This window comes from Anabrus simplex, chromosome 11 (assembly GCF_040414725.1).
Source record: "Anabrus simplex isolate iqAnaSimp1 chromosome 11, ASM4041472v1, whole genome shotgun sequence".
Lineage (NCBI taxonomy): Eukaryota > Metazoa > Arthropoda > Insecta > Orthoptera > Tettigoniidae > Anabrus > Anabrus simplex.
In genome coordinates, this window is record NC_090275.1 from 66,127,901 (window position 1) to 66,140,519 (window position 12,619).

At 38.5% G+C, this 12,619-nt stretch overlaps 1 protein-coding gene across 2 annotated transcripts in view; it reads left to right on the forward strand.

Moving 5' to 3' along the window:
• The window catches only part of Grp170 (Grp170 co-chaperone), a 189,840-nt gene that overhangs the window by 37,127 nt on the left and 140,094 nt on the right, over positions 1-12,619 (forward strand). For both annotated transcript variants that reach the window (XM_067155379.2, XM_067155378.2), the window contains exons 4-5: positions 5,814-6,019; positions 11,536-11,713. In XM_067155379.2, coding sequence (XP_067011480.2) covers positions 5,814-6,019; positions 11,536-11,713 — 384 coding nt within the window. The remainder of the gene's footprint in view (positions 1-5,813; positions 6,020-11,535; positions 11,714-12,619) is intronic.

The following is a 12,619-nucleotide window of genomic DNA, read 5'->3' on the forward strand; positions in this document are numbered from 1 at the left end:
ATTTTTCCATTTTGAAATAAGCCAGAAGTACATGATAATCATTTGATGATTTCTGTTCTGACCTGAGCAGTTATCTGACTAGACAGTGAGGATGTGTGTTTCATCAATTAGATGATTATTTGCCCATTTCAAGAAGTTGAAGCCATCTCATTTCCTCCACGGTCTCCATAGGTTTCATCATACATCATGCAATAGGACTGTCTTAGTGTGGAATCATATAGAGTATAGTTTAGTGTCCATAACTTCCTGAGGTAGTAGAACTCTGAATTTGTTAGATATGGTGTCGGTAAACATTTTTGTAGGTCCACCATTACGACTTTCTCATTTTCGCCGCAAGTTTCCTTGTCATTTGCTTTCATCCTGTAGCGGCGGGTGGCTTCTTCCAAGTGCTCTTTCTTCCTTTCCATAATTTCAGATATCTCATGTTGTGTGGACGATTGTTGGTTTATCTGGATATTATATTCATCGCACTTGTCACACGTATCGTTATCTGGCAACTTAAAAGCGATGTTGTTCTTTTCATTGAATATTTTTCGAAACAACCATTCTTTTGCTGCTATTTTTCCTTCCTTGGTACATTCTTGGCAGTATAAAGAATACACTTTTGATAGATTCAGTTCACTTCCTATGTACTTCCTCTTCGTTCGTTCCCTGCTGTAATGACTCTCATAAACTCGATATCTGTCTATATGTGCTCTAATGTCACGACAAAGCTCTTCTGAGGTTTTATTTGATGGCGTGTGTTTACCTCTTCCATCAACTTCAATCATACCACATCCACTGGCCTTTTTCAAGGCAGTTTTCACCATTTGAATACTTATCCCCAGTGTATTTAAAAACATTCCTTGACAAAGGGGGATTTTATTGTTTGACACGTTTAAATGATAAATATATGTTGCTGTTCTTTGCCGTTGTCTCATGACATCGTGGCCTATGCCTTATAACTGGCTTTTCCTCCACAAGGGAAATAATGTACTGTCTCTTAAGGTCCCAACTCTTCTCTGCGCTCCAAAATTCATTAAATATTTGCTGTCTTTCAACCTCAGTTACCTTTGTTGAACATTTCATTCTGCAGTTTCTACATTCAGAACGAAGAACACGCTTACCAACTAACTTACCAGCTGAAGAGACACATTCTTCTCCACCTAATAACTTTACTTTCCTCACATTCTTCTTCCACAAAAGAGTATTTATTTTCCTTTTCCTACAACCATTCTTATTATTTTCAAAATCTTCATCTTCAGAATCTGAGTACGGAACCAATCTAGCACCAGTTGTACAAGAGGGGAGCAAAAATGTTCCGCTCTCTGTTTGCTTGACGTCACAAACAGAAGAAAGGGCACTGGATGGGGTATCATTAGAGTCACTCTCCAACGAATGTTCTTGTGGGGGCTGTGATATCTTACTCGAACTACCCACAAGCCCTTGAAAATTGGCACTGCATTTTATTTCAGTCTCTTCAGCAACAAGCGCCGGGTAAATAGGCGTGGAGACTTGATCATTGTAACCTACGTCAGTGCAATGCGAATTCACTTTAACACATTCTAATTGAGTGTACACCTTGTCTCCGCTATCTTCGTCTTCTTCTTCTTCTTCTTCACAAAATCGGGTCTCGTAACAGTAGGGGCCTGCGGACCAAAAATATTTTTAAACTACTATCCAACAGATAAAAGCACACGCATGAATAACAGTTCTTGAACACATTGCATTGGCTCTTGAAAACAAATACAGTATAACCTTTCATGATTATAAAGTGCGGTGAACTTAATACTTACTTCCTTTTTTTTATCTACTTGTAGATTCATAGAAGGAAAGGCAGTTTCTGTTCCCTTAAGCTCATTGTCATTGTCATTAAACCCTGGAAAAGAAATTGATTAACAAGCTAATTACTGTGAGGCTCATAAAGAGGAAGACTCTTTCCTAAAACGTCAAAAAATTATTTTTCGATATCTGTAGAGCATAGAAATAGAAATATATTGTACTAATCAACATTATTCTTACCTCCTGGACACTGGTTTAGCTGCAGTGCAAGATCAACCAACATCCGTCCACGGCTCATTGCTCCTTATGAATGAAACCGAGCAGAACATGCAAAACAGTGGTAATATTCCCGCCTAAGTCAACAAAATCCTTGTCAATAATGTGACTTGAACTACAATGGTAACACAAAATCTCAATGCCAAACTATCTTAAACGGACTTAGGCTATCGCAAGTTATGATTTGCTTAGAACCAAAGTATCGTAAGTGGACTTAAGATAAGTTGGCTCACAGGATTCTCAGGACTAAAGATTATATTGACACTGCTAATTCGTAAAATTATTGTTTTACAAGACTTAACATAGTCTGGCTCAGTAAAGCGCTCTTTCAACATCTACACGCCGGATTATCTCAAAAAGGCAAAAAATGGACTTAAGATAGTCTGGTTCTCAGGTACAGAAATGTGGTTTTATGTGAATAGCTTCCCTTTCTTTCATGACCGATGACATAAATCATATTTCAGTATAAATGGTCTGTTAATGGAAATTATAAATTTTCCAGCCAACTCATTCTTGGTTAACAGCATTTTGCCCCAATGTGTCAATTTGGGCTCATCAGTTAGTAAATAGCATACCTACCATGACACATGGCTAGTGCGTATAGTGGAGGCCACTGCTCATTCAGGACAAGTATTTCAGGTACCCTCTGGGAATCAATATCTGTATCACATACATCAGAAGTTAAATAATGCTACACAGCACGAGATTAGTAAAAAGAAAAAAGACATGTATGAAGACGTATCTTCAGTGCTGATTGCTGGTCTCTGTGTATGTACATTATGATATGAACATGGACTCCTGTGTTGGAAAGTCAAAAGTATAATTTCTCCAAAAAGAATGTAAACATATCTTGACATCAAGAGTACACCTATTAATTTTTGGAGCGACTGATAATCCACAGAACAGTAAGCGAGGGATGCATGATCAACGTTCTACTGTAAACAGTAATCAAATACGTACATCGTATATTGTACTATATCCTAACCCATATCCTTTAGTACATCCCCAGAAATCATATTGTACTGGTTGAATTTTCTATTTTCAGGCAGGGTAGTTTAGACAGTAGAGCGCTAGCTTTTTGACTCAAAGATGGCAGGTTCGATCCTGGCTCAGTCCGGTGATATTTGATAGTGCTCATATACGCCAGCTTCATGTCTGTAAATCTACTGGCACCTAAAATAACACCTGTGGAACAAAATTTTGGTACCTCAACATCTCCGATAACCACAAAATTATTTGTGACTTAAAACCAATAACATTATTATATTATGAACTTTAATTCATATATTTTCAGATGTTATTGGAGAGGTCTGAAGCCATTTTAGCTGTCTAAATGACTGGTCCTATGATATTTTCTCATATCTCATCTATTCATGGGTCAGATTGAGTTCAGAAACATTGAATAGTGTGAAATTTGGGTAAGATTGTCTTTATTACAAGTAATGAACTTCATTCCGGTTCCGTTATTGCCTTTAAATATCTAAGGGGAAATTCAAAACATTTTTTGTTGTATAAAGTCCACCTGTTCAATACATGTTTGCCATTTGATAAAGGGTCTGCCTAAAAAGCTACATAGGACATGTTCTGATCTAGCCTAGAGGTAATCATATACAAAAACAGTGATACATAAAAAACTTGAGATAAAATACAATCAGCAAATGCAATGAAGATTTGTTTAAAATGTTTATAGCTTCAATCTTGGAAGAAATTAGTTGTAACAGGTGAGGGTCCAACTGTATTTAACACAACTATGGTTGGCTGGAAGAATACTTTATACTTGTGAAGACTGTTAAATGTTCTATTATTCACGCTTCTGGAAATGGAGTGAAGTTAATCCGTAAAATGTCTTCATGGAGAATACTAGTATAGCCAGGAATTAAGTAGATGCGGAGGTCAACAGCAACCCAATCTGATCTATACAAGCACAGGCTGGAAGAAAGAGGAAATCAATGAATAAACAATCATTAGTGATATATGGTATTGTGAAATTTTAATATTTAGATGATGTTAAATGATTTAAAACTGCTAATACATACAATTTAACACATTGGAGACGACCATATTTGAATGTGCTATCCTCCAGAAATCGTGGGATTTTTAATGGTTTGTGAACATTTTTCAATGCTAGGGCAAGCCTTGATTATAACAATGTTTGGAATGCATAGAAAGATCACACTTTCTTCTACACAAAAATGAGCTTTAATTATAATAGTGCAGCAATTTTAAAATATAAATTTATGAAAATAACATGTTTTACAAACGGAAAAAAATTTGACGCAGCTATGGATGCCAGTTCGGTTAATATTTCGAAATTTGGCTTTGTGGGCACATCTACTGAAACACACTAATGCAGATTCTAACCTAATTAGTCAATTGACACTGGTATTCTGGTTTACAACAAGGAATTTGCATTCCCACTGTTCTTTGTTTGACGACTGTGTTGCATCGAGTTGCTGCAGGTACACGGGAAACACCCACATTTTTAGGAAGCGGTATAAAATAGTATTACAGAACCCACCTCAAGGAAGCGATGTAAAACTACGTTACACTTCACACCAGTTTGAAATGAGCTCATTTTCTACATTTACTAACCTGAAGCGCCAGAATCATCATGTTTACTTAGTGTGTAATTGTTATCCTTATTCTCATTTTCAGAAAACGTGTCTTCCATAAGAACATCCATTATGGATTCGTTGTCGAAATTTCGTACACTTGAATCAGACATGCTAAATATTCACAAGAATTACGCAAACAAGCCTGTCTCTCGAACACACACTCTTCCTGACCGCATGTACCGTACGTACTTTCCCGCCCATTTCACAGCTGAGAGTCAACGATGACGCAGCCGTAGGTTATGTAGGAACGTTGCTGTGTTATCAATGTTTTGAAAGAAGAGCTCTCGACTTATGCTCATAACTAGTATATTTTATGCTTATAGAAGCATTCAGCAGTATCTTACTGAAGCCACAGCTCGCTGAAACGGCAAATACAATTTTTTAGCTACAGTGAAATCATGCCCGTAGATTCTCCTAGCTCCATCAGCAGCAATGAATTAGTGTGCCTGTAGTTTCTACGAGCGGCGTCTCCAATGTGTTAAGTAGATCTCAATAGCTTTAGACAAGTCAGTACAGGAACAAATACAAATACTTATTATTTAATAATTTATTGCAGCCAATGGCCATACATACAATAATACACAATGATTAGGTTACATAGGTAATTAAATTCAATAGTTAATAATGTACACAGTCAGATAGTCATTGTCAGGTACTCACTAGCAGTCATAGTGGCAATCGACTTCCGTTCCATTTATGGGACCTCGTAAAAAACTCCTTTGGAGCTCCTTTAGGTTAAATCCTTTCTTGGGTCGCGTAGCGTTACACATAGCGGGGGGTAGGCCCTTTGGGTGTTCTATTTGTGGGAGTGCGTTTAAGCAGTCTTTTTTCTTCGGGACATATTGATATTCATAATGGTAAAAGGCTGTTCCAATGTCTCACGTGTGGGGTGGCTTTTAAGGGGCGAGAGAGGTAGATGGCCTAAGTGCGTTTGCTGATAATACTGGGAGACGATTATTCTAGCTTTCACTTATTGTGGTTAAGTTTATCAACAATTAACTAGCCATTTCAAGGGTCTGGTCCCCAGTAGACTAGTAAGAGTTCATTCACTATGTTAGTTCTCTGGATTTGTCAGCAGATGTTACATTATAAGGTGTGGTACAAAAGCATTTGTTTCTTGTCAGTAATTCCCGCTAATATCTATTTTATGTTCTATTTCAGCGAGACTCAGTTCAGTCCAGAACACTTGTTAGCCATGCTCCTAGCCAAAGCTCAAGAGTTTGCTCAGGAATATGCTCAGCAGCCAGTTACCGAAGCTGTCCTCACTGTACCAGGATACTTTAATCAGGCGGAACGGCGGGCATTGCTACAGGCAGCTGAACTTGCTGGCATCAAGGTGTTGCAGCTTATAAATGACTACACTGCTGGTATGGCATTCATCACTCTAGAATGTTTTAGAAATCTTAACATTTCTGCAGGGGACACGATAAGAGAACATGTTACGCGTGAAAAAATACTATTTAAATAAGCAAATAAAAACTATTCAACAGGAATATTGAAACGCTTCATACGTTTTTTCGACATGCATGCCATTTTGCATGTATATTTTGCACTAGGGCCAAGAAAAATTGCAACATATTGCAGATCACACTACTCCTAAAAAGCAAAATAGTTAGTTGAAGCCTAGTTGAAAACACTAAATACAGCAAATTGTGAATTTCACTAGAACTTAATATTCATTCAAATGATTATGATTATTATTATTTTGAAAATCTCAGATTAATAATGAAACTTTCACAAACTGTGGTACTGTGCGAATGGTTTTAAACTTCACTGTACTGGATTGTAGGTATTCCCAGTTTTCTACTCGTGATAATGTTGTATCTTCTGCAGAAAATGACATGAAGTTCATACGTGCATTCTGGGTCAATTTCATGGTGTACTTTCATTTTGCAGAGTTCATAGTGATAGTCATACACTGCCAGAGTTTACAAAATGTTGCAAGATTTTGATTAACATTGTCCAGTTGATTTACCATGACCTTTGTTGAATAAGAAATCCAGCCAGGTATTTTCTTGCCCAGCAGGTGATAGGTGAAAATTTATTAGTCAATCTTAATTCAATAATGTTCCCTTCAGAAGCTTGTAAATCAATTTGGATACACCATTGGCAACTTTTAAAAAAGTACAGAGGTTGTCTTTATCCTTATACTGAGGTTTAACACTATTTTGGCGTTGAAAAGCAATAAGGCTGTTAGAAAGGAAAGTCTGGACAGCGCGTTAATTTTAAAGATGGGCTTGATAACTGCCGCTGTTCAATTTTTATTTTTTTATTTTTTTTATTTTTTATTTTATTTTTGTGCATTCTGAAGGATTTTCCTGTAGTCTGGAGTGTCGCACTCAAGTACTTGAATTCTATTTTTATTTCAAATAGTTGTTTCCTTACTAGGATTATGTCGTGTTATACATGTCTGCTCTTCTCAAAGATAACCTGCACATATTTATTTTCGTTTGTGTTCGTTTTCCTCAGTACAGATTGAATGCCTTTTGCAGTTGGTTTTGTAATTAAGGCCCATTCATATCATCAGCATAGATGTGTATCTTTGCTGACTCCAACTCCTTTCTTCAGATTTTAAATGCCAGTACTTAACGTGTGGACAGAGCGAGTTAGTTACGTGGTACAAGTCATGTAGCTCTAACATGGTGACACTACGCATGTGTAATCATTCTTTTTAATTTTTTTAGGATGATTAATGTTTTGACATTTATTATTAATTTATTGCATGAGGACATTGTTACCAATAAACTCAATGTATGACATTCATGTGTTCGTTGATATGAAAGTTGTAATTAGCCTATAGTACATAATTACGGCTGCTCACACGAACTCGAGTGGTACTTATCATAAAAACTGGCAAAACTGAAACTTACTCAACACTGTGTACATTTCATGAAAGCCGAAGCCAGACAACTACACAATTGTTTCAAATTGTTTTGAGAAAAACACACCTGATTCACGTTAAAAAATAGTGTGCGTAAATAAATTTGTATTATCTCTTTCAAAAAACAAAAACAAACTAACTTTATTTTGTTGATTACAAAGAGAATGTGATAAAAAGGATAAAGTAACAGACATCAATGTGATTAGGAAAAAAATGTCAGTGGTGGGACTTGAGTCCAGGTCACTAGGATGAGAGACCAAAGTGCTCCCACCAGCACTAATCATACACTAACACACATGTGTAAATTTAAATCTATTTAAAGAAAAAGAAAAATTTTAATAAATCAATATTTCTTGGAAATGGTGGTGGGGGGGAATATTTACATCTTTATATTTGACCTATAACTTCTGACCATGCTCTTAAAATGAACCAAATCCCAGATGACTCATGCGTGAGTCTCCTTGTAAGCTTGCTTTCGGGAGATGTTGGGCTCAAACCCCCACAGTTGACAGCCCTGAAGATGGTTTTCTGTGGTTTCCCATTTTTATAAAAGGTAATAGCTGGAACTAATTAATGAACGTAGGTTTCGTGGCTCATTGTATTAACATAAAGAAATAAATGAACTGGATTAAAGCCACTATATATATTTGATAATAAAGCCAAACTTTCAGCCAAATAGCATTGGCCTTCATCAGGGCATATGAAGTTTTGCCTCCGACAGTGAGCAAAGAAATTCTCCGAAGGAACGTGGAAGTCATGCCCATACTATCCACGGCCTATCCCACTAACTGGACTCGAGGATCGTGGCGCTGTGCTGTGGTGGTTGGGAGGAAAGTTACTGATTCACCACCCTCTGTCGACAATTTGAGTGCGTCCCGCTGTGCCATGGTAGTGTTATGCATGTATTTATGCAGTACAGGTCTCCATGTATTTGATAACTTGAAGCCGTCTCCACTGTTGTTATTTGGGTGCAGCTCTATCTCTATGGCTTCCCTCACAAGACGAGCATGGAAGTCTTTTACAGGCGCGATGACCTTCGCCTGGTCAAAGAGGATTTCATGGTCCGTACAGTAGAAATGTTCTGCTATGGCAGATTGGCTTATAGCGTTCTCCATGGACGATGAAAGAGCGACATTCTTTACAGACTTGATGTGCTCTTTCACCCTGGTGCTAACAAGCCTTTTTGTCATGCCGGCATATGAACAACCATATGATATTCCATAACACCACCATGGCACAGCGGGACGCACTCAAACTGTCGTCAGAGGGCGGTGAATCAGTAACTTCCCTCCCAACCACCACAGCACAGCGCCACAATCCTAGAGTCCAGTTAGTGGGATAGGCCGTGGATAGTATGGGCATGACTTCAACGTTCCTTCGGAGAATTTCTTTGCTCACTGTCTGTCGGAGGCAAAACTTCATATGCCCTGATGAAGGCCAATGCTATTTGGCTGAAAGCTTGGCTTTATTATTAAATAAATATATATATAGTGGCTTCAATACAGTTCATTTATTTCTTTATGTTAATAGCTGGAACTGTTAAACATTGAGTGGGCTAATGATTAAATGTCCCATGTCCTTTACATGAAGTAGTTAGACCACATCAGAAAGGGGAAAGACAAATTTTTCTTCATTCTACACTTGATTCCAGTGCTCAATTTAATGTTGCCCCAACACATACGGGTTTTCAGTACCGTTGTGGTATGGGAAAAAGATAAGGACTGAAAGGGTAATGACTCTGTCTTTAGAGGTACAAGCCTGTTATTTGCCTGATGCAAAAGAGGAAACCACAGAAAACCATCTTTAGGCCTGCCAATGGTTGGATTCAAACCCACCTTTTTTTGGAGTGAAAGTTTGCTATTAATATACCCTTGTCCGACTCATTGGCTGAACGGTCAGCATACTGGCCTTCGGTTCACAGGGTCCCAGGTTCGATTCCCGGCCGGGTCGGGGATTTTAACCTTAATTGGTTAATTCCAATGGCCCGGGGGCTGGGTGTATGTGTTGTCTTCATCATCATTTCATCCTCATCACGACGCGCAGGTTGCCTACAGGCGTCAAATAGAAAGACCTGCACCTGGTGAGCCGAACCCGTCCTGGGATATCCCGGCACTAAAAGCCATACATTTCATCCCATAGCAAACTTTTTTCTTATACACGAAAAAAAAAAAAATCTCATTGATACCTGCTAGCGGTATGATTGCAGTATATAAACTTTCTTCTCTTAATGTTCAACAGTTCTTTTTGTGTCCAGCTCCATGGCTAAATGGTTAGCGTGCTGGCCTTTAGTCACAGGGCTCCCGGGTTCGATTCCTGGCAGGGTCGGGAATTTTAACCTTAATTGGTTAATTTCACTGGCACAGGGGCTGGGTGTACGTGTCGTCTTCATCATCATTTCATCCTCATCACGACACGCAGGAAGCCTACAGGAGTCACATCAAAAGGCCTGCATCTGGCGAGCCAAACTTGTCCTCGGACACTCCCGGCACTAAAAGCCATACGCCATTTCATTTCAGTTCTTTTTGTTAAAATTTGTTTTTCGTTAATATTTCTCAGAACCTTCCCAGATTTCATTCAATCTAAATATCTCATTTTCATCATTGTTATTCAGGAGTTTCTTTATTTTAAAGAATTAAGAGTTTCCCATTTCTATCCACATTTTTATCTTGCATTAAAAAGTCTCCTCAATGGTCTTTGGCCCTTATTCTGTTGACTTGTTTAATTGCAATAATTTGCCAAACCTACTGATGTGACTCAAAAAATTTTACTTGAAATATATTGGTAGAAATTCTGAATGACAGTTGTGAACTTGGTTCCTAATTTAGTAAATTATTTTATTAATTTTCTCACATAATAAATGCCCTTGCATAATTTATGCATCCCTACATTTTTGGGTCCAAAGTCGAGAAAAAGAAATGTTCACGTATTTGATGCACCCACTTCTTCGAACATCCATCACGCAGCTCCGGATGTTTCAAAATACAGATATCAACTAAGTTGCAGCCTTCCTATTGCAAAAGCGGGCATTCCAAATACAGGGCAACGTGCTGTTATTAGCCAGCAGGAAATCCCACTGCACTAGTTCAGTGAGAGAGTCAGCCCAGAAGTGACGAGTGACACTCTATTCCAGTCTGGTACAAACATATTTTACGAGTGTTTTGGGTACGGGACATTCTGTGATCTCAAAATTGTTTGTTGGTTCACAGCGAGCAAGTATTAGAGTAATACTGCATCCACTGCATTCCATATGCCACAAAGTCTAACAATAGATGATAAAGGGACATAGAGTTTTATCGTACGTGCTACTGGAAGCGAGTAACAATGATCTACTGCAGTGCTTGCTGTAACAGCCGATCCCAGAAAGCTTGCACCTTACATTGTACTTTTATTAGTTCATGTTCATTTCACTTCAGGCTGTATTGTCAGCTCGTAACAGGAAGAATATTTTCCAGTGTTGGTACTTCAAAGCCACGTGTCTAACTTAACTGATGTACCCTATTTGACTTTTCAGAAAATATCTCATGCCGAAATTTTACGCCAAATAACTGCAAATTAAATTCCTTGAATAATTCAAAATCCGAAATTTTCGCCTGTATTTTTCATCACAAAAGTGCGTTAATTATGCGAGAAAATACAGTAATTCCTGATGTTCCTCATGGAACTTAAGGCATTAACATAGCCTCTCCATCCAGTTGTGTTAATAGGCAGCCTCTTTACCTCACTCCAGGTCTTTCCTTCTTCCATCGCTTCCATGTGAATAAATCTTCACCACGTTTGCTTGGATCTCCCTCTCTTCTGTTTCCAATAGTGGTGCCCTGTATTCGAATCCTGGTGCCTTCTTGTGGAGTTTTCAACAGCGATAATTCTGCCAGGAAGTGCAGTCTGTTTTAAATTTACAGCTGAGAGACTAAAACTCAGCAGTGTTCTCCAACCGCACCGATTGAGAAAAGCTGGAAAAAATAAAAGTGAATAAATTCTGAAGTCGCCCTTTCATTTTTTCAGTTGCTCTAAATTATGGAATCTTCCGTCGTAAGGACTTCAACGAGAGTGCTCAGTACATCATGTTTTATGACATGGGAGCTTCCCATACGACGGCCACTGTTGTTAGTTACCAGATGGTGAAGACTAAGGAGAAAGGTTTTACTGAAACAAATCCACAGGTGGCTATTCTTGGAGTTGGGTGAGTATTTCAAAAGTTTTATCTTTCTGTCTTGCCAAAAATTGAATCAGCAAATTATGTGCAGTGTTCATTAATTGATTGGTATTGTGCCAGTGAGTTCCAAAAAATGTAAAATGAGTATGAAATCGGGACAGTACCACAGATGTTAGCAGCCCTGATGTCATTTGTCATCAACACACTCAGAGCCAAGCCCAAATTTTATTCTTGTCCACAGAAACCAGGCAGTTTGGGGTTTTCAAAAACTTCCTCCTCTGTAACTACTCAAGGGATCTTAACTGGTAAAACACCTGAAAGGTGCTGTCTTCTAAATTTGTTACCTACAGCATTCAAATATTCTGAATTGTGTACAAGTATTGCAGTACCGGGCGAGTTGGCCGTACGGTTGGGCGCACGCGGCTGTGAGCTTGCATCTGGGAGATAGTGGGTTCAAATCCCATTGTCGGCAGGCCTGAAGATTGTTTTCCGCGGTTTCCCATTTTCACACCAGGCAAATGCTGGATCTGTACCTTAAGGACACGGCTGCTTCCTTCCAACTCCTAGCCTTTCCTATCCCATTGTCGACATAAGACTTATCTGTGTCGGTGCGACATAAAGCCAGTAGCATCATCAAGTATTGCAGTGTTCTTTATGACGATATAAACAAAAAAAAAAAAAAAAAAAAAAGTAAATTCAACCTTTTTGTTGCTCTGTTAACATTGAATACAGGTTATGAAAGTATGTTAAGTATTGAACCCGAAGGCTGGTTGGGTTCTCAACTGCTCTGTCAACAGTCCAGCTGTCGTATATGGCCTAGGCATTACTGAAGAGGCATACTAGGGAAATGTGGAGGGAGGGAGTTTCTTGTTGCTTTCCTTGCCAAGCCAGACATTGCTATGACACATCATTCTGCCAAGCCTATTGGCCAAC